Source organism: Salvelinus namaycush, chromosome 4, assembly GCF_016432855.1.
Source record: "Salvelinus namaycush isolate Seneca chromosome 4, SaNama_1.0, whole genome shotgun sequence".
In the NCBI taxonomy this organism is placed as follows: domain Eukaryota; kingdom Metazoa; phylum Chordata; class Actinopteri; order Salmoniformes; family Salmonidae; genus Salvelinus; species Salvelinus namaycush.
Genome location: NC_052310.1, coordinates 7,471,699 through 7,492,212, shown reverse-complemented (window position 1 = coordinate 7,492,212; position 20,514 = coordinate 7,471,699). Strand labels below are relative to the sequence as shown.

At 41.8% G+C, this 20,514-nt stretch overlaps 2 protein-coding genes across 2 annotated transcripts in view; one reads left to right on the top strand and one right to left on the bottom strand.

Moving 5' to 3' along the window:
- LOC120045336 (carbonic anhydrase-related protein 10) overlaps positions 1 to 13,897 on the top strand; it is a 296,604-nt gene extending 282,707 nt beyond the window's left edge. Inside the window, exons 5-9 of the mRNA XM_038990216.1 lie at positions 4,405 to 4,500; positions 6,765 to 6,837; positions 12,045 to 12,199; positions 12,444 to 12,618; positions 13,875 to 13,897. Coding sequence (XP_038846144.1) covers positions 4,405 to 4,500; positions 6,765 to 6,837; positions 12,045 to 12,199; positions 12,444 to 12,618; positions 13,875 to 13,897 — 522 coding nt within the window. The remainder of the gene's footprint in view (positions 1 to 4,404; positions 4,501 to 6,764; positions 6,838 to 12,044; positions 12,200 to 12,443; positions 12,619 to 13,874) is intronic.
- Positions 13,898 to 17,222: 3,325 nt separating this feature from the next.
- On the bottom strand, positions 17,223 to 20,288 carry LOC120045429 (alpha-N-acetylgalactosamine-specific lectin-like). Its single transcript, XM_038990309.1, has 6 exons — positions 20,226 to 20,288; positions 19,705 to 19,838; positions 19,474 to 19,565; positions 18,836 to 18,970; positions 18,474 to 18,585; positions 17,223 to 17,818 (listed from the first exon to the last, which is right to left on the bottom strand). Exons 2-6 carry the CDS (start codon positions 19,784 to 19,786, stop codon positions 17,736 to 17,738), a joined length of 504 nt encoding a protein of 167 aa, XP_038846237.1. The 5' UTR covers positions 19,787 to 19,838; positions 20,226 to 20,288; the 3' UTR covers positions 17,223 to 17,735.
- Positions 20,289 to 20,514: the final 226 nt, after the last annotated feature.

Here is a 20,514-nt window from a genome sequence, read left to right as displayed (position 1 = left end):
AAGGTCTTATCTGATGACATGGAGTCTGAGCTTGATAGAGGCGATGACAGACTAGCAGAGGAACACAAGGTCTTATCTGATGACATGGAGTCTGAGCTTGATAAAGAGAGGCGATGACAGAGTAGCAGAGGAACACAAGGTCTTATCTGATGACATGGAGTCTGAGCTTGATAAAGAGAGGCGATGACAGAGTAGCAGAGGAACACAAGGTCTTATCTGATGACATGGAGTCTGAGCTTGATAAAGAGAGGTGATGACAGAGTAGCAGAGGAACACAAGGTCTTATCTGATGACATGGAGTCTGAGCTTGATAAAGAGAGGCGATGACAGAGTAGCAGAGGAACACAAGGTCTTATCTGATGACATGGAGTCTGAGCTTGATAAAGAGAGGCGATGACAGAGTAGCAGAGGAACACAAAGTCTTATCTGATGACATGGAGTCTGAGCTTGATAAAGAGAGGCGATGACAGAGTAGCAGAGGAACACAAGGTCTTATCTGATGACATGGAGTCTGAGCTTGATAAAGAGAGGCGATGACAGAGTAGCAGAGGAACACAAGGTCTTATCTGATGACATGGAGTCTGAGCTTGATAGAGGCGATGACAGAGTAGCAGAGGAACACAAGGTCTTATCTGATGACATGGAGTCTGAGCTTGATAAAGAGAGGTGATGACAGAGTAGCAGAGGAACACAAGGTCTTATCTGATGACATGGAGTCTGAGCTTGATAAAGAGAGGCGATGACAGAGTAGCAGAGGAACACAAGGTCTTGTCTAATGACATGGAGTCTGAGCTTGATAGAGGCGATGACAGAGTAGCAGAGGAACACAAGGTCTTATCTGATGACATGGAGTCTGAGCTTGATAGAGGCAATGACAGAGTAGCAGAGGAACACAAGGTCTTATCTGATGACATGGAGTCTGAGCTTGATAAAGAGAGGTGATGACAGAGTAGCAGAGGAACACAAGGTCTTATCTGATGACATGGAGTCTGAGCTTGATGGAGGCGATGACAGAGTAGCAGAGGAACACAAGGTCTTATCTGATGACATGGAGTCTGAACTTGACAAGAGAGGTGATGACAGAGTAGCAGAGGCCCACAAGGTCTTGTCTGATGACATGGAGTCTGAGCTTGATAAACATATAAAGGATTTTGCGGACCAGTTTAGTAGCCTCAAATGCAGAAAACGTACCTAGACGGCGCACAGAAACAACATCCCTGTCCCAGACAGCTGCTCAATGAATGTAATGGCGAGTGATATTGAACAGAGGTTTACAGTGCCTTCAGAAAGTATTCATACCCCTTGACTTATTCCACATTTTGTTGTTGTAGATTGATTTCAAAATGGATTAAATTGATTGTTTTCTCTCACCCATCTACACACGATAACCCATAATGACAAAGTGAAAACATGTGTTTGGAAATGCTTGCAAATATCTCATTTACATAAGTATTGACACCCCTGAGTTACAATAACCTTTGGCAGCGGTTACAGTTGTGAGTCTTTGTGGGTAAGTCTCTAAGAGACTTGGATTGTACACTATTTGCACATTATTCTTTAAAAAATTCTTCAAGCTCTGTCTAATTGGTTGTTGGTCATTGTTAGACAACCATCTTCAGGTCTTGCCATAGATTTTCATGCCAATTTAAGGCAAAACTGTAACTAGGCCACTCAGGAACATTCAAAATCATCTTGGTAAGCAACTCCAGTGTAGATTTGGCCTTGTGTTTTAGGTTTTTGTTCTGCTGAAAGGAAATTTGTCTCCCAGTGTCTGTTGGAAAGTCGACTGAACCAGGTTTTCCTTTAGGATTTTGCCTGTACTTAGCTCTATTCTGTTTATTTTTTACCTTTAAAAAATCCTTAGTACTTGCCGATAACAAGCATACCCATAACATGATGCAGCCATCACCATGCTTGAAAATATATAAAGGTGTACTCAGTTTTGTGTTGTGTTGGATTTGCTCCAAACATAATGCTTTGTATTCAGGACAGAAAGTAAATTTCTTTGCCAACATTTTTTGCAGTTTTACTTTAGTGCCTTAATGCAAACAGGATGCATGTTTTGGAATATCTGTATTATGTACAGGCTTCCTTCTTTTCACTCTGTCAATTAGGTTAGTATTGTGGAGTAACTACAATGTTGTTGATCCATCCTCAGTGTTCTCCTAACACAGCCATTAAACTCTGTAACCACTTTAGTCACCATTGGCCTCATGGTGAAATCCCTGAGTGGTTTCCTTCCTCTCCGGCAACTGAGTTAGGAAGGATGACTTTATCTTTGTAGTGACTGGGTGTATTGATGCACCATCCAAAGTGCAATTAATAACTTCACCATGCTCAAAGGATATCCAATGTCTGCTTTATTTGTATTTTTACCCATCTACCAATGGGTGCCCTTCTTTGCGAGGCATTGGAAAACCTCCCTGGTCTTTGTGGTTGAATTTGTGTTATAAATTCACTGCTCGACTGAGGTAGTCATTCAAAAATCATGTTAAGCACTTTTATTGCACACAGAGTGAGTCTGTGCATCTTATTATGTGACTTGTTAAGCACATTTTTACTCTTGAACTTACAGTTGAAGTCGGAAGTTTACATACACCTTAACCAAATACATTTAAACTCAGTTTTTCACAATTCCTGACATTTAATCCTAGAAAAAATGTCCTGTCTTAGGTCAGTTAGGATCCTCACTTTATTTTAAGAATGTGAAATGTCAGAATAATAGTAGAGAGAATGATTTATTTCAGCTCTTATTTCTTTCATCACATTCCCAGTGGGTCAGAAGATTACATACACTCAATTAGTATTTGGTAGCATTGCCTTTAAATTGTTTAACTTGGGTCAAACGTGTTGGGTAGCCTTCCACACGCTTCCCACAATAAGTTGGGTGAATTTTGGCCCATTCCTCCTGACAGAGCTGCTGTAACGGAGTCAGGTTTTTAGGCCTCCTTGCTTGCACATGCTTTTTCAGTTCTGCCCACAATTTTTCTATAGGATTGAGATCAGGGCTTTGTGATGGTCACTCCAATACCTTGACTTTGTTGTCCTTGCCACAACTTTGGAAGTATGCTTGGGGTCATTGTCCATTTGGAAGCCCCATTTGCATCCAAGCTTTAACTTCTTGACTGATGTCTTGAAATGTTGCTTCAATATATCCACATCATTTTTCTTCCTCATGACGCCATCTATTTTGTAAAGTGCACCAGTCCCTCCTGCAGCAAAGCACCCCCCCAACATGATGCTGCCACCCCCGTGCTTCACGGTTGGGATGGTGTTCTTCGGCTTGCAAGCCTCCCCCTTTTTCCTCCATATGTTTTCAAAACTGTTATATTTACATGAATTCTGGTTATTTCCAGGGATACACAAAATCCTGAAATATGTGTAGATATCTTTGTTAGAAATAATACTAAGTTTCCCTTGATGTAGTGATGATAAATGTGAAACTCTTGTGTGAGAACTTTTTCCACAGTTCCTGTTGATTTCCCAGGAATCCTAAGTGTGTCTGCTTGGTAAAAGAAAATGTGGGCTGCTCTTTGAATAGTTGTTATTGTCGCAAGGTCACAAGTTGAGCTAGCTGTGCATAGACACCGCCCACATAAACACATCATTAAGAACCTGTAGAACCATAAAGGTGTGTGTAGAACTTTACTGACACCTTAGTCAACACAACTTCAAAAGGCTTGAACAGTGGAAGCCAACAAACCCTATTCTCTGGAGAGTTTGTAGGTGTGAAGGCATTTGTTTAAAGGTGCAGTGCCGTCAAAAACGTGATTTGCTTGATTTTTTAAATGATATTTCCACACCATGAGGTCGAAATAACTCTGTAAGAGTTTTTTTTTAAATGCCTTGAATTGCAGCCTGTTCAGATGGGATGACATCACAATGTGATCTGATTATTCTGACCAATGACCAGTTATCTTTTATTTGTCTACATGTACGCCTACTTTAAAGAGGTAAGCAGGGTAGACTCCAGAGTCTATAGCTGATCCTATCTGCCAATCAGGGCTGTGTATGTAAATATATTAACGTATGTATCAACATGCCCACATGATTTTCGATGGAAAAAGGCTCAGGTAAAATAAATGATAAAAAATATATATTTGGAGATAGTTTCATGAATTAAACACACACAGTCAGACACATCATTGGACGCCGTTCGTGTCGGCTAATGGGGATCCTAATAAATCAAATCAAACAGTGATTTAAACATTCTAAAGACTACATGGCTTTAAGACATACCTGACTCAGCACAATGTATTATGTGGAAAAAGGAGCGTTAGTGCAGGGCTTGACCAGAAGCCAGCACACAGCAGCTCCGCAAGAGCAGACATTTCTACAGTCTATTTGTGCGAGGTCACTTGAGAGATTTTGTTGTATTCCTGACATTTGTTCTTTCATCTCCAGGTTCAACTTATACACTACAACCACGAGCTGTATACCAACTACACAGAGGCAGCCAAGAGCCCCAACGGACTGGTCATAGTGTCTATATTTATGAAGGTGCGTGTGACACTCTCACAACTCCAACCTTTGACCTCACTGTGTTAATCGTGCTTGAATTTGTACGTGAAGTCTTCGTATGAACGTTTGACATTTTTTGGGGGGGGGGGGGGGGGGGACTATCATGCAGCAGAGTGTGATATAATCCAAGTTGCAGGCTAACTAACTTGGCATCGAGTCACAGTATATCATCCCACCACGTACCAGATTGACAGTGTGATTATCCCTGTATGTATTAGCTAGCTAGCTAGCGCTACGTTACTACTTGCCAATCCTTTTTTGACGGCATCCAAATGTTCCTTTAAGAAGGTCGCCCTGCTCTCAACCCCGAAATAGATCCACTAGAGAACTAGTTATCCTGGGAGCTTAACATTGTGTTCCCTGTATATGTCAGCGGGTGTGTGAGGTGGTGAAATAGCTTTGTCTCTCTCTCGCTAGCTTTGTTCTGTGGGCTTCTTGGGCTCGGCTCAAGGCTGTGGAATGTCTTGTATTCTTCGTGCTACAGAAGTACTGCGTAGATCAGATGCAATCCTATCAGCTAGCTACAGAGATTAGCTCCCTTGTGTCAATGGCTCTGTCTGTCAGTCACACAGGAGGACATGGTGACCCGGGTCAAGCCTATTCCTCTCTGCTAACCACTTACAGAGATGGGATAGAAGAGCTACAATTTTCTGAATAAAATATGTGTTTGCTTTTGCTGTCTGAAAGTTATTTTAGTGGTCAATGTAGTGGTAGAAGTTCTAAAGTTATCATTTTGAGGACTCACCAAATGTAATTACATGTTCAATTGTATACCCACACACACACTCCCACCACTATAACAGACAGAGAGGTAGGCCATTGGAAGGGATATGATTAAGCACATCTCACACCCCTGTCCTCCCACTCATCATGAAATCAATCAACACTTCACTCTCATCCTCTCCAGTCCCTCAGCCTGGCCCTCAGTGGTAATGACTCCAAACTCCAGCCATCTTGAAGTAGCTTGTTTAACTAAGGCTCTCAGATCAGTCCCGTCTCATTGTTAAAGCCGCTGAAGAGATGGGAAGTGAGGTAATTAGTGGTGTCCTTCACTATCTCAGGAACCCATTTCTCGGTATTGTGACTCATGCTTCCAGGGGACCATTAACACCTGCACACCCACCATGTTACCCTTTCAGTGACTCAGACTGCCAGTAAGTAAGGGCTCCCTTTGGGCATCAGTGTCCTGAGCCGCTATTAGAAATGACAATGGGGGTGGTGTAACTGTGTGGGGTCACCTGTGGAAACAGACACACAATGGAGGAGGACATAGTGAGACTGTTGGACACTAAATGGAGTTTGAGTCACCTTCAGCCATATCTACTAGACTAGACAGTGTTTGTTTAGGATGTGACAGTGTTTGTCTAGGATGTGACAGTGTTTGTCTAGGATGTGACAGTGTTTGTCTAGGATGTGACAGTGTTTGTCTAGGATGTGACAGTGTTTGTCTAGGATGTGACAGTGTTTGTCTAGGATGTGACAGTGCTTGTCTAGGATGTGACAGTGTCACCTATGTTTCTTCTCTAGATTTCAAATTGACATATGTTGTTGAACAGTTCTTCTCTGTAGCTACTTTTAAGTTTACTTCACAATTTGGAGAGAACTCCCTAATTACATTTTGCAGAATAACATGTCTGCATCCCCCTAGGTGATTTCTCCAGTAAAAGTGTTCAAAACATCTGAGAGAGAGAGAGAGAGTAGTGACAAGGGACATCCATTGCGTTTTAATCACTTAGCCCCCAAGACATCTTGACAATCAGAGTTGTGAGGATGAGAAGGGGACAGGAGGCTGAGGCTAGGGACTAAGGGGGATTTAAGGGAGCGTGTGGAGCATCTTTAACTGATTAGTGTGTTCCAAGCCGACTCTGGACGCCTGAGTCTTAAGACAAAAGCTAGGGCGCTACAGGGCAGCTAAAAGTAGATCCGGCTCTTTAAAGTGGCTCTCTCTGGTGTTCAGGCTTCCTTAAGGTCGTATCCTTCCTTGAGATGGACTTGTGCAACTTGCATTATGCGCATAAATCATGCATTGAAGTCAAGGGGAGAGTTGTTGCATGCTTGCCTCAAGTTAAGATTTGGCCTTAAAGCAAATGCACTTGAATTGCTGGTGTCATATGGTTAGTGTGTTTTGGTTCATTTTGTAATGCACTGTCGAGATTGTGGAATATGGAAGTCATTTGCGATGTGTGTGACTGGCTTTGATGTGACTGTCTATGGGTGATTCTTTCTCTCCTCTCGTATTCCAGATTGCGGAGACTTCAAATGCATTCCTGAATCGAATGTTGAATAGAGACACCATCACAAGAATAACATATAAAAGTAAGTAGAGATGCAAATGTAGACTGTAGGGAGAAACACAGTGGAACAAGTCAAAGAGTAGCTGGAGAGACTGCAGTAGAGACAGCTAGGGCTGTTAGACGGCCACATTAGAAAGGCACATGGCTGCTCAGAGAAGAGAACAATTGGATTAATGGGGTTGAGGAGAGGCTGAGTAAACACAGTGACCCCCAGTGCATTGGAGGTCTCAGAGGCATCAATGAGCTGTCATAACCTCGCACGCAGATACACACACACAGCATCCAAATGGAATGATTAATTCCAACGCGGATTCCAGAGATGTGTGGTGGCGGAGTGGGAATAACAAGACTGCAGGGGTGAGGTGGTAATATAATAGAAACATGATTGATATTCACAGATTAAGGATTGTCTTTTTTGTTTTTCTTTACCTTTCAGGGTGTATATGTCTTACCTGTAGGCTATGGGCTGGTAAGCATGCTGATGTTGTTCTAGTCTAGATAGATACACTCTGTGAAAGTGAATAGCAGCTAAACTCTCAGTCTAAATAGAAGGAGCAGCTACTGTGACCTCTTCACAGCAAACATAGTACCTTTTATTATAAACTGAAGCCACAACAGATGACTACATATTGAGTGTGTTAGCGTAGTAGAGAGAGAGAGAGAGAGAACAAGAGATGGAGAGAGAGAGAGAGAATGATGGAGAGAGGGATAGATAGGGACAGAGAGAAAGAGAGATGCAGAAATTCTACACGCTAAGAAATGCTGGGTTAAAAACAACCCAATTTTGGTAAATATTGGACAGAACAAACGTTGAACACACGTTATTTTGACACACAAAAAAACATTGTTTTCTTTAAGTTGAGTTGTTGATGCTCGGTTAGTGAGCTATGATCTACCGGGTCAGATCAGAAGACTGGTGTCACGATCGTCGTTGGAAGCATACTCAGACCAAAGCGCAGCGTGATCTGGGTTCCACATGTTTAATCAATGAAACGCACAAAAACAATAAAGAACAAACAAATGTGACATTCTGGAGTGCTCACATGCAACAACACAAAAAAACAAGATCCCACAAAAAAACAGTGGGGAAATGGCTGCCTAAATATGATCCTCAATCAGAGGGGCTGGCAGGCTAAGCTGCCTGCCATCCAGGACCTCTACACCAGGCAGTGTCAGAGGAAGGCCCTAAAAATTGTCAAAGACCCCAGCCACCCCAGTCATAGACTGTTCTCTCTGGTACCGCATGGCAATCGGTACTGGAGTGCCAAGTCTAGGATCAAAAGGCTTCTCAACAGCTTTTACCCCCAAGCCATAAGACTCCTGAACAGGTAATCAAATGGCTACCTGGACTATTTGCATTGTGTGCCGCCACTCCCTCCACCAGCCCAACTAACCGGTGCTGCCGCACATTGACTCTGTACCGGTACCACCTGTATATAGCCTTGCTACTGTTATTTTCACTGTCATTTTACAGTTTTTTTATTTCTTTTTTTATCTATTGTTTACCTAATACCAATTTTTTACTTACAAATTGCACTGTTGGTTAGGGCTTGTAAGTAAGCATATCACTGTAAGATCTTGTCATGACATGGCCCTTTCTGGGTATAGATCGTGGCATCCTCCTCTCTCTCTCTCTCCTACACCCTGGTTCTGTTATCTCAGGTCATAAATTCCTGGAGGAGACTCTCTCACCCTGGCCATGCAGAAAGAGAGACACAGAGAAAACAAAGGATTTCACATGGCGAACTCCTAAATCCCCAAAATGGGGATTTGATACAAAAGGTCCACTTGTGAGTAGGTGGGAATGGTCCGTGGACACTTAAGGGATGGGTATGACGAGTGTGTTTCATTTGGTGACCTCAGAGAGGGCAGGAAACACATCTAGTTTTTGTATAAAATGAATGAGTAAAGATGAAACTATTTGTGAAATGATGTAAGGTGATGTTAAACCTTTAATGAAAGAGAATTTTATTCCCTTTAAAGTTTAACCAAGTCATTGGCCCGCCCCCGTGAGCACAGACATGAGCTTGCATCATGGAACAGCCATTTTCTACTGTTACGAATAAACCCCCTCCTGAGGAAATCCTCTTCAGACCACAAAAACCTCAGCGTAAGCTAAGGTTGCAATGGTTGTTGAATTCCTAACCATACCACGTGGAGCATTGGGTACACGGGTGGAAATGGTTCAACTCTGAGACTATCGATCCCGACAGAATAAGGGCAAATCTTAGATACTAATTACTAGTCTGCAGCTAGAAATGATGTCAACCTGGGATGCGAAGACTGACAACCACTGAAACATCTATTCTATGAGAACATTTCTGAATGGTACTCTGAAGTATCGATTCTAACCACGAAAGACTTTGATCTTCAGGGAGGCAGAGAGAGAGACGCTCGGACTAACTCTCCAACAGACATACGGACGATTCCAACAGAGATCACGATGACACACTGAGAGTAAATATATATATTGATTGCAATTATTGCTGAATGAGTGAGCGTTCATGTGCAAAGGATTAACATTTCAATTAATATAATTATCAACTGTGTAGTGACTCCTTTTGTCTTTCCTGCCCTTTTCAGTCCACACCCACTTCCCTTTGTCCACCAAGCCGTCATATCGGCTTAACCCACTAGGGAACCTCCCCTATCATTTCCTTGTAACCATATCTACTGTGTTGTTTGTTTATGCATTTCTGTGATTATTTAGTTAGTTAGTAAATAAATGATTAAGACAATTGGTGTATGGATGACTCATAGTGAAGACTGGGTTCGTGCAGATAACCAACAATTTACGGCGTTTGGAATGAGACTAACGTGAGGTAAATAATAATTCATTGATTAGAAGACTAATTGATCAGATATTAAAATATCTGAAGAGTTATATTAAGAAAAATATAACTTTGTAATCTGAAGATTTTCCTTGGTGCCCCGACTTCCTAGTTAATTACATTTACATGATTAGTTTAATCACGTAATAATAATTACAGAAAATTGATTTGATAAAATAACAGTCTTCACTTTAATAATGCCAAAGACACGACAGTCTACACCTGTTGTATTCGGCGCACGTGACAAATAAACTTTGATTTGATTTGATTCCATATGTGTTATTTCATAGTTTTGATGTCTCTATGATTATTCTACAATGTAAAACATTTAAAAAATTAAGACAAACCCTGGAATGAGTAGGTGTTCCAACTTTTGACTGGTACTGTATATGGGAGGGGTTGAGAGTAGCTGAAGGATGGGACTAAAAACAAACAAAAGATAACTATTGTAAAATATACTGTGTCCTTAAAATGTATATAGTATGTATAAGCTGGAAGTAGAAGCCTAAGTGTTGTTGTCCATTAGTTTACTCCAATTAGGGGATGGATGAAAAATAAGGGGGTTTGTCAAGCAGTCTGCTATACCAACAGCCTGTCGTGTAGTCTGCTATACCCACAGCCTGTCATGTAGTCTGCCATACCAACAGCCTGTCGGGTAGTCTGCTATACCCACAGCCTGTCGTGTAGTCTGCTATACCAACAGCCTGTCGTGTAGTCTGCTATACCCACAGCCTGTCGTGTAGTCTGCCATACCAACAGCCTGTCGTGTAGTCTGCTATACCGACAGCCTGTCGTGTAGTCTGCTATACCAACAGCCTGTCGTGTAGTCTGCTATACCGACAGCCTGTCGTGTAGTCTGCTATACCAACAGCCTGTCGTGTAGTCTGCTATACCAACAGCCTGTCGTGTAGTCTGCTATACCAGCAGCCTGTCGTGTAGTCTGCTATACCAACAGCCTGTCGTGTAGTCTGCTATACCAACAGCCTGTCGTGTAGTCTGCTATACCAGCAGCCTGTCGTGTAGTCTGCTATACCAACAGCCTGTCGTGTAGTCTGCTATACCAACAGCCTGTCGTGTAGTCTGCTATACCAACAGCCTGTCGTGTAGTCTGCTATACCATCAGCCTGTCGTGTAGTCTGCTATACCAACAGCCTGTCGTGTAGTCTGCTATACCAACAGCCTGTCGTGTAGTCTGCTATACCAACAGCCTGTCGTGTAGTCTGCTATACCAACAGCCTGTCTTGTAGTCTGCTATACCAACAGCCTGTCGTGTAGTCTGCTATACCAACAGCCTGTCGTGTAGTCTGCTATACCAACAGCCTGTCAAGCAGTCTGAGAAATACCAGCTCAATGTGAAATTAGCAATTTGCAAAACGTTTACATGCAAATGATGAACACACCGGTTAGAGTGGACATAATACATTTTGAGACTGTAAGACAAATATATAATGTATATTCTAAACTAAATATTAGCTTGAGAGGACATGAAATGTGATTAAGACAAGCTTGCAATGCAGTGTTCTCCAATACTGGAACTAGGGACCCACAGGGGATGCAGGGTTTTGTTCCAGCCTAGCACAAACGCATCTATTTCAACTAGTGCTTGTGAAGTGCTTGTGTTGGACCTGAGCTAGGACACAAGCATGCACACTCTGTAGCTCTCCAGGACCAGGACTGAAGCTCTCCAGGACCAGGACTGAAGCTCTCCAGCACCAGGACTCAAGAACTCTGTAGCTCTCCAGGACCAGGACTGAAGAACTCTGTAGCTCTCCAGGACCAGGACTGAAGAACTATGTAGCTCTCCAGGACCAGGACTGAAGAACTCTGTAGCTCTCCAGGACCAGGACTGAAGAACTCTGTAACTCTCCAGGACCAGGACTGAAGAACTCTGTAGCTCTCCAGCACCAGGACTCAAGAACTCTGTAACTCTCCAGCACCAGGACTGAAGAACTCTGTAGCTCTCCAGGACCAGGACTGAAGAACTCTGTAGCTCTCCAGCACCAGGACTCAAGAACTCTGTAGCTCTCCAGGACCAGGACTGAAGAACTCTGTAGCTCTCCAGGACCAGGACTGAAGAACTCTGTAGCTCTCCAGGACCAGGACTGAAGAACTCTGTAGCTCTCCAGGACCAGGACTGAAGAACTCTGTAGCTCTCCAGGACCAGGACTGAAGAACTCTGTATCTCTCCAGGACCAGGACTGAAGAACTCTGTAGCTCTCCAGGACCAGGACTCAAGAACTCTGTAACTCTCCAGGACCAGTACTGAAGAACTCTGTAGCTCTCCAGGACCAGGACTCAAGAACTCTGTAGCTCTCCAGGACCAGGACTCAAGAACTCTGCTATAATAGAATATTTAGATGTAATATTGAAACCTGTCTATCTTGTCCATCTTCTCCAGATGATGCATATTTGCTGATGGGCCTGAACATCGAGGAGATTTACCCAGAAACCTCTAGTTTTATCACATATGACGGGTCGATGACCATCCCGCCTTGCTTTGAGACGGCCACGTGGATCCTGATGAATAAGCCAGTGTACATCACACAAATGCAGGTCTGTCTCTACAATAGCTTCTTACTGCTTAGTTACATAAGACTGTCAAACAGCAATTATGTTCCTCCACATGGATTGTTCTCCCATTCATACTGAAATAATGGCTTTTCTTCACTTCCGAACCCCTCTCATCTCTGCTTTCCTAACCTCTCTCGTTCCTTCCCTTCATTTACATACTCTACCTTTCCATCTTCTTTGTTCATGGACCTCCCTTCCCTCACCTCTCCTCCTCTCTCCTCTCCAGATGCACTCCTTACGACTGTTGAGTCAGAACCAGCCGTCTCAGATCTTCCTGAGTATGAGCGACAACGTTCGCCCGGTCCAACCTCTGAACAACCGCTGCATCCGGACCAACATCAACTTCAGCATGCAGGGCAAAGACTGTCCCAACAACAGGGCCCAGAAGCTCCAGTACCGAGGTAAACACAGCTCCAATCCACCCACCACCGCCATTTTGTTAGCGATTTATTTAAACAAAGTCTGACTAGCAGACATATACAAAATGGCGGTGAAGGAGACATGGACATATACGTTGGTTGTTTTCTATATGGCTGCTTGTGCCCCTCATAAAGCAAAATACTACCTTATCAGCTTTGTAAATATAGCCTTAACGTTTATAGATTTAAAAAAAGAGTGATTGTATATTACTTATCGTGAAATTATAGCAATATTTCCAAACGGCGTCTGAGAGTGTGGGCCAAGCTACTTCATAACTACAAAGCCAGCTCAGCATCTCAGTGTGATTCAGGGACTCTGCATGCAGTCTGTTTATCATCTCCTCTCCTCTGTTTCAGCCAATATATCTGGGCAACTGCTGCACAAAATGTGAATTTTACCCCTGAAGCGTATATACAGTGAGGGCAAGAGGTAAACCCCCATTATTCATTGTATTCTTCTTCCAGGATCTACTGTACTGTAGCCAGACTGTTCTGTTCTTTTATCCTCTCGCTCTCTGATGAAATTCTTATTCTGTGCAGCAGTTGTTGAGAGATTGAAACACACACACACACACAGACACACACACACACACACAGACACACACACACACACAGAGAGACAGACACACACACACACGGACACACACAAGAATGTGAAGAATGTGTGCACCCACACATAATCAGGCTTACAGCCACACACACACACACATACATACACATTTGACACATTTAACATTTACCCCCCCCCCCCCCACACACACACACACAGTATGTGGTACTCTACCTCTCCAACCAGCCCCCAGAGAGTAAACAGAAGCAGCACAATAGCAGCAGGGTTGTTTCTTGTCTTTAATTACACTAGTTGTACTTGTTAATCTAAGGTTAAACCTTGAAGGCAGAGGAATGTCAGCCCCCTCATAGCTATGTGTCAGTGGGCTAATTGAATGGGAAATGTATATTGGGATGCTAACAGAATGCTAACTAACAGATACTGTAGAAATGTTGTTATTTAGCGTACATTGCTAATATTAACATGGACACCACAGCACCATATCGCTATGTTCAATGCATTCTGTCTCAATCCTAACAATGTATTGCCATGTTAAAATGAATGTTATAGATGCTGCAGGATAGAAAGGGTCTCCATGCTAGACGTGCATGTGCATAGAAAGGGTCTCCATGCTAGACGTGCATAGAACGTAGTGTTCTTCTCACCCTGTTCCTCTCCTCTCTTCCAGTGAATGAGTGGCTGCTAAAGTAGTCTCTCTTGGGTGAGCACAGAAACAAGACACAATGACAGAGACAGGAGGGGGATATGAGAGAGAGAGAGAGAGAGAGAGAGAGAGAGAGAGAGAGAGAGAGAGAGAGAGAGAGAGAGAGAGAGAGAGAGAGAGAGAGAGAGAGAGAGAGAGAGAGAGAGAGAGAGAGAGAGAGAGAGAGAGAGAGAGGGAAGGAAGGAAGGAAGGAAGGAAGGAAGGAAGGAAGGAAGGAAGGAAGGAAGGAAGGAAGGAAGGAAGGAAGGAAGGAAGGAAGGAAGGAAGGAAGGAAGGAAGGAAGGAAAGAAGGAAAGAAGAAAACAACTGGAAACCGCACCAAGGCTGCATCTCATCTAAGATTATTTCATGTAAAAAGAGGAAAAAAAGAAACTGAACATTATCAAGTAAAAGACTTTGTGTTGCTTTACAAAGAGACTACTACTTTTCATATGTACATCGAGAACTATTTGAATTCCAACACATACTAACTGACACGTCCAGTACAAATATATCTATTATGAAACCTGTTTTGATACTGATACTTTTTTGGGAGATAACAAAATGTTTAAAACGTACAAAAACACTGAAGCATTTATTTCATACAGCCTCTTCTTCACACGGACTGAGTAGGACTGAGTGGGACTTTTAGCCTTTGTACATAGACACCTTGCTACCAATGAGATCTTAAGGACTTATCAAGACAATGCCCCTAGTGGTTTAGACAGAGAAGGTCTTCAAGGCTCATAGCTGCATCGTCATCACCATCACTTACAAGGCATGCCGACTGCAACAACCCAAGAGAGCTAGACCTTACATCCTTGCCTTGTAATAGAAGGTCATTATGAAAGGAACAACGGGAAAGGATCTTCTGTCTAACTGATGAACCGATGAGTGTCTTGGCCTTTGTTGTATATAGTATAATTATCAGTACTGCTGAAAAAACTGAATATGTAAAGAAAAATACAAATAAACATTTTAAAAGATATATTAAGAGGATAAAAAAAGATGAGTATTTTAAAGGCCCAGTGCAGTCAAAAATGTGATTTCTTGTGTTTTATATTTCCACACTATGATGTTGGAATAATACTGTGAAATTGTGAAAATTATGATAATGCCCTTTTAGTGTAAGAGCTGTTTGAAAAGACCGCCTGAAATTTCAGCCTGTTTTGGTGGGATGGAGTTTTGGCCTTCACGGTGACATCACCATGCAGGAAATTAGTTAATACACAAAAAGACTTCCAAAACTCTCAGACAATAACAGCTAATTGTCCGTTTTTCCACTCCCCAATCAGACCAATCCCAGACAGGTCTAGCAAAATTTTTGCTTGAGAAATTGCCCTTTGCTAAGAAGCAATTTTTTGTTTATTTTTGGCCATTTTAATTGAAAATAATCACAGTAAGGTACTTAATTGTTATCCAGAAATGATTTGATATTGAGATTAACACCGGCTGCAATGGACCTTCAAACGCTTGGTGCACTTTGAATTGTGGAAGCAGTTCTGAGCTGAAGCCTGTTTTATTGCTTACAATGGTCTTACACTGTGTTTGAGTAATGTTATCAGCCCAATAAATGTGTCTGGAAAGTTCACTTTGGAAAATATGCTTCACTTTACACTGTTGTTTCTATGTATCTGGTTTTGTGCTAAGTTATTGAATGAAGTTAGCGTGGTGAGCTGCGCACGTTGGTGAGTGAGCAGACCGGTCTCAACTACAGCAAGGCGCTATATGTCATCCAGTGGAGAATCCTCAGAGGATTTCATAAAAATAAAAAACGTTATCCTTTTTAGATAAAACTGTACTAATATATTCACGTCACCAAATAAATGATTCAAACACACTGTTTTGCAATAAAGGTCTACAGTAGCCTCAACAGCACTCTGTAGGGAAGCACCACGGTGTAGCCGGAGGACAGCTAGCTTCCATCCTCCTCTGGGTACATTGATTCAATACAAAATCTATGAGGCTCATGGTTCTCACCCCTTCCATAGACTTCCACAGTAATTATAAAAACTTCCATAGGACATCCTCCAACCTACCAGAGCTCTTACAGCATGAACTGACATGTTGTCCAACCAATGAAAGGATCAGAGAATTAATCTAGTACTGAAAGCATAAGCTACCGCTAGCTAGCACTGCAGTGTATAAAATGTGGTGAGTGGTTGACTCAAAGAGAGAGAAAGACAATAGCTGAACAGTTTTTAACAATTTATTTTAAAAATTAAGGAGTAACAAGAGATAGAGCTAACTATATATATTTTTTAATTACTTTAAATGTTATTTACATAGGTAGCAAATGCAGTTAGCTAGTTTAGCCTACTCAAACAGAGAGGGATACCATGTTAGCTAGCTGGCTGTGACTATCCAACACTGGAACTCTTCCAAGTCATGGTAAGCTAGTTAGTTAAGTTTAGTTTTTCTAATTTATTGCCTACCGGGGCCCGCCGGTGTAACTGCTAATTGCTTACTGACTGTACTGCATGATTGTAGTGGGTTTACTAGCTAATACGTTAGTTCCATTAGCTACGGTATGTTGACTATGACGTTACTGTAGCTAATATGGTGATAACGATGTAGGCTGTGTGTAGCTGTTATGATAGGAAGGTTTGGCTTGGAACGTTTTTTTTCTCGCCTGGTCACAGACAGCTGATGTGTTGTGCATTGAAGTCCACAAGTGAAGGGAAGAGGGGAGAGAAGGAAAAGGCATATGCGAGAAGGAATACAACGAGCTGTTTGTATCTTGTTATGAACGTGAACTGTTTGCTTGTGATCAGGGATGTATCCATTCTGCCGATTCTGCTGAAAAACGTTTTTTTAAATGGAAGAAAGCGGAATGAAACGGGTATAAACATACTCAAATTTGTCCAACAGAACTAATGATTACACCCTAGATCAGCTAGATACAGGCAAGAGTGTGCAAGACGGTATTGAATATGTCATGGTCTGTCCATGTCTGTCTGTCACCTCAAATCTTTCTCTGGACCTGTGTGCACCTACGTTTTAAACGTTCATTCATAGACTACGTTGTAGCAACCTCATGATGGTTATAGGGGAAATTCGAGGATCATGTGGCTAGTAGGCTAAATCTATCAATGTTACATTGAATTGGGTGAATGGAATATGAATGACAGTCATCCAATATGGTGTAATAGAAATAAGGCCATGCTCATAAAAAATGTTTCTTCCTCTCTCCTCTTAAATGGCACCGACTGCCATGTGATGTTAGTATCACCTCCTTGATGTCTCTCACATGGTACAAGGTACCAGACACCTATCAATCAAGCTATCACATAGAAAATTATATGTAAAATAGATTGACCATGCCTGCAAATGGGTGATGCTGAAAGGTTTTATTCAAAGAGGCATTGAAGCATTGAGGGATAATCAGGATGACACAATTCCACCAATTCTTTCAATATTCCATATCAGAGTCAAACCATTAAAAATGTGCTGAGACTCATTTCCCCTGTACATTCAACATTATCATGTTTGTGTTCTTAGATAATGGTCGGTTTTGAGTTAGTGAGGGGATTGAACCGTTTGTTTGTGGATAAACCTTGGGTGCCTCGATGGTTGGTAGCTTAAGGCTAGTAACATACAGAAAACATGAGAGAAAATGCAATTGTAGAATCAACCTGACAATAACTTTAACAATTGACAATGGCAACCAAAGATTGTGTAATTGCCATTAGATCACTTTTTATCATATTGTCTTCAAGTATTCAACCGGTCCTCAATCAACGCAAAGGAGTTTACGTGCGATAGCAGAAAATAAAATCAGAGTATGTTGGCGAAATCCCTTTACGCTCGCACTCTGTGTGGATGGTGTTGGACTCCTCTGCCATCTTAGGCTACTCCACTCGTAGCAATTCTCATGCAGACAAAGGTACAGCTACTGTCACATTTGATATCATCGAAGCCCTCGACCCCTGTAGAGGACAATGTCCATGTTAGTCTCGGTGGAAGTCAACAGAGTAACAACGACAGCACTTCGCTCAATGAGACAAATATGGAAAATGACAAATATCATATGATATGTTACTGTGAAGTTTGACAGTGTTTATGCACTGCTTACTATGTATTTGATTGTTCAGTCCTTCTTACAGGGTCCCTATGCTTCAGGCCAGGCTCCAAACGGAACTGTTCAGTCCTTCTTACAGGGTCCCTATGCTTCAGGCCAGGCTTCAAACGGAACTGTTCAGTCCTTCTTACAGGGTCCCTATGCTTCAGGCCAGGCTTCAAACAGAACTGTTCAGTCCTTCATACAGGGTCCCTATGCTTCAGGCCAGGCTTCAAACGGAACTGTTCAGTCCTTCTTACAGGGTCCCTATGCTTCAGGCCAGGCTTCAAACGGAACTGTTCAGTCCTTCATACAGGGTCCCTATGCTTCAGGCCAGGCTTCAAACGGAACTGCATTGTAACATGCTTGACATTTAAAGGTAATTTCCAATTGAGCAGATATCTGCAGTGTTTACCTTGAATGCGATCTCCGTGAATGCGGGAACGTTGCCTTTTAAAGGCGCATTGTCAATACGGATTGGATCCCGGCATAAGTGTCACACATCCAATTTAAAGTTCACTGACCTGCATAAGAGTTCAGTGCCACACAGTCTTCTTCTCCCCACTGCTGAGCTTTGGCACTTTCGGACCAGATCCAATTCACGGATGACCCATCAGTCCACACATAATTCCCTTCCTGTCAGGGAGAACATTTCAAGGTTATCAACATCTTAGTGAAGGGCAGTAGTAACTTATCAAATGTCCAAATTAAAGAGATCAAATCAAGTTTATTTTATATAGCCCTTCGTACATCAGCTAATATCTCGAAGTGCTGTACAGAAACCCAGCCTAAAACCCCAAACAGCAAGCAATGCAGGTGTAGAAGCACCTGCAGATGTGAAATAAGACCTTGGTAAGTGCTACATGAGTGTTAAGGGTTGTGTTACCTGATCCAGATCATTCAGTCCTACCCAGGCATAAGCAGAGATACTCTGGGTCTGCTTCACCATGGACAGGAGAAGCTGGTATTCTTCAACGCTGTGGACAGCAGCTAGGGTACCCATATCTCTCTTGCAGTAATCCTTTATGAAGAAACATCCATATTTTAATTGATTTATTTTACAAGCCTTGACTATGTAGACATTTGATCAGTAGTGGTACACTAACGGAAAACTGTAATTTATATGGTAATTTGGGGTATTATCAACAGTGACATCTCAGCCTCTATCTTTTTTTCACTAATTGGTATTTTGACCAATCACATCAGATTTTTTCACATCAGATCTTTTTCAGCAGTGATCTGATTGTGAAAAAGTATCAGAATTGTGCTGCCTGTGTAGTCTGAGTATTGCAGAAACACAACATGAATAACAGAAAAAGTGGCTATGGATGAAATAGATCAAATTCACTTTTCAAAACATTTGAAATACAGAATGTTACTTGCCACTGAGCTGCCTGTAAGTTAGTGTCAGTGTAATAAAAATAAGGTCATTTTAATTGGAAGTTTAAGTTATTTTATATTCTCTTTTACACCATCACTGTAAATGGAAGTGTTGATTAGATTCACTGCAGATGGGACACTTACCAGGGCTTGCTGCCATCCCATTTGTTTATTAACCATTCTGTAGCAATGGGGTATTGCACTGTCTGGTCCAGTATATCCACTTGGACAATTATCTGGAGAGAATTAATTTTTTATTTTAAATCCCTGCAAGCTTGAAACCTAACTACTACTAATCACTTAGAACAGCAAATAGAAGAGAGAAAAAAGATATTCCAAATAAACTGGATTCAAATGGGATTGGTTGTCACTTACAATGAGGACTTTGGGGGAGAGCTCCAGTTCCCAGAAGGGTGAGGAGGAGACAGGCAAGAACAGACACAGTTACAACTCCCATGATGATGGATAGAAGATCGTGGTGGTCTTTTGGTCTTCTACTGCAGTTCTTCCTATAAACAGAATTATATCAAAAAGTGTATTACTCAGGAAAACCCACAGCGTTACAGATTAATGTAGGATATAAATATAATTGTTATTTAAATACTACAATGTTTTTTGCCAACAACAAATTAGAACATTTTAGGCCAGGATTTAATCTGATCGTGCTTTGTCTGCAATGCACGTTTTAAAGGCAATGTTTCTGTGTTGGCAGAGACCACATTCCTATGTCGGCTCAATCAGAAATGACTTTTAAATGATACATTGTCCAAATCCGCGATTGGATTGAATCCCGGCCCTTAATTCATACTTTTTTAGGCATAACCATGTTGATATTATGTCTCTCTTTTTTTAAAGACAATAGTTAAAAGTTCTTATAAAATCATAAAGACCCTCACCAAATTCAGAAGAGAGAAACCGATGCGTGTCTTCCTTGAAGTGTTTCTTCAACCAGAAAGTGCAGGTGTCTTTTCATTCGAAATGTTAGCCCTTTTAAAAAGACATTTGGGGAAGTACAAGTAGAGATATCATCTGCAAGTCATATTACCATTGCAGCAAGTAGTGATTATGATCCATAATATCCTTGGCCCTGTCCATGTTTTAAATATTTTTTTTAAAATCATTTGTAGCCTTACATTGAGGCCTATGCATTGCTATGCATATCCTCTTTATGATGGTTGTGAGAAG

What these genes read in the sequence shown, in the direction of transcription:
- LOC120045429 (XM_038990309.1), bottom strand. Translation starts at nt 19,786, where the DNA reads ATGGGAGTTGTAACTGTGTCTGTTCTTGCCTGTCTCCTCCTCACCCTT. An exon ending in TGGGATGGCAGCAAGCCCTG is followed by an intron (nt 18,971 to 19,473) that starts GTAAGTGTCCCA and finishes TTCTTCATAAAG; the next exon opens with GATTACTGCAAGAGAGATAT. An exon ending in GGCACTGAACTCTTATGCAG is followed by an intron (nt 17,819 to 18,473) that starts GTCAGTGAACTT and finishes TGTCCTCTACAG; the next exon opens with GGGTCGAGGGCTTCGATGAT.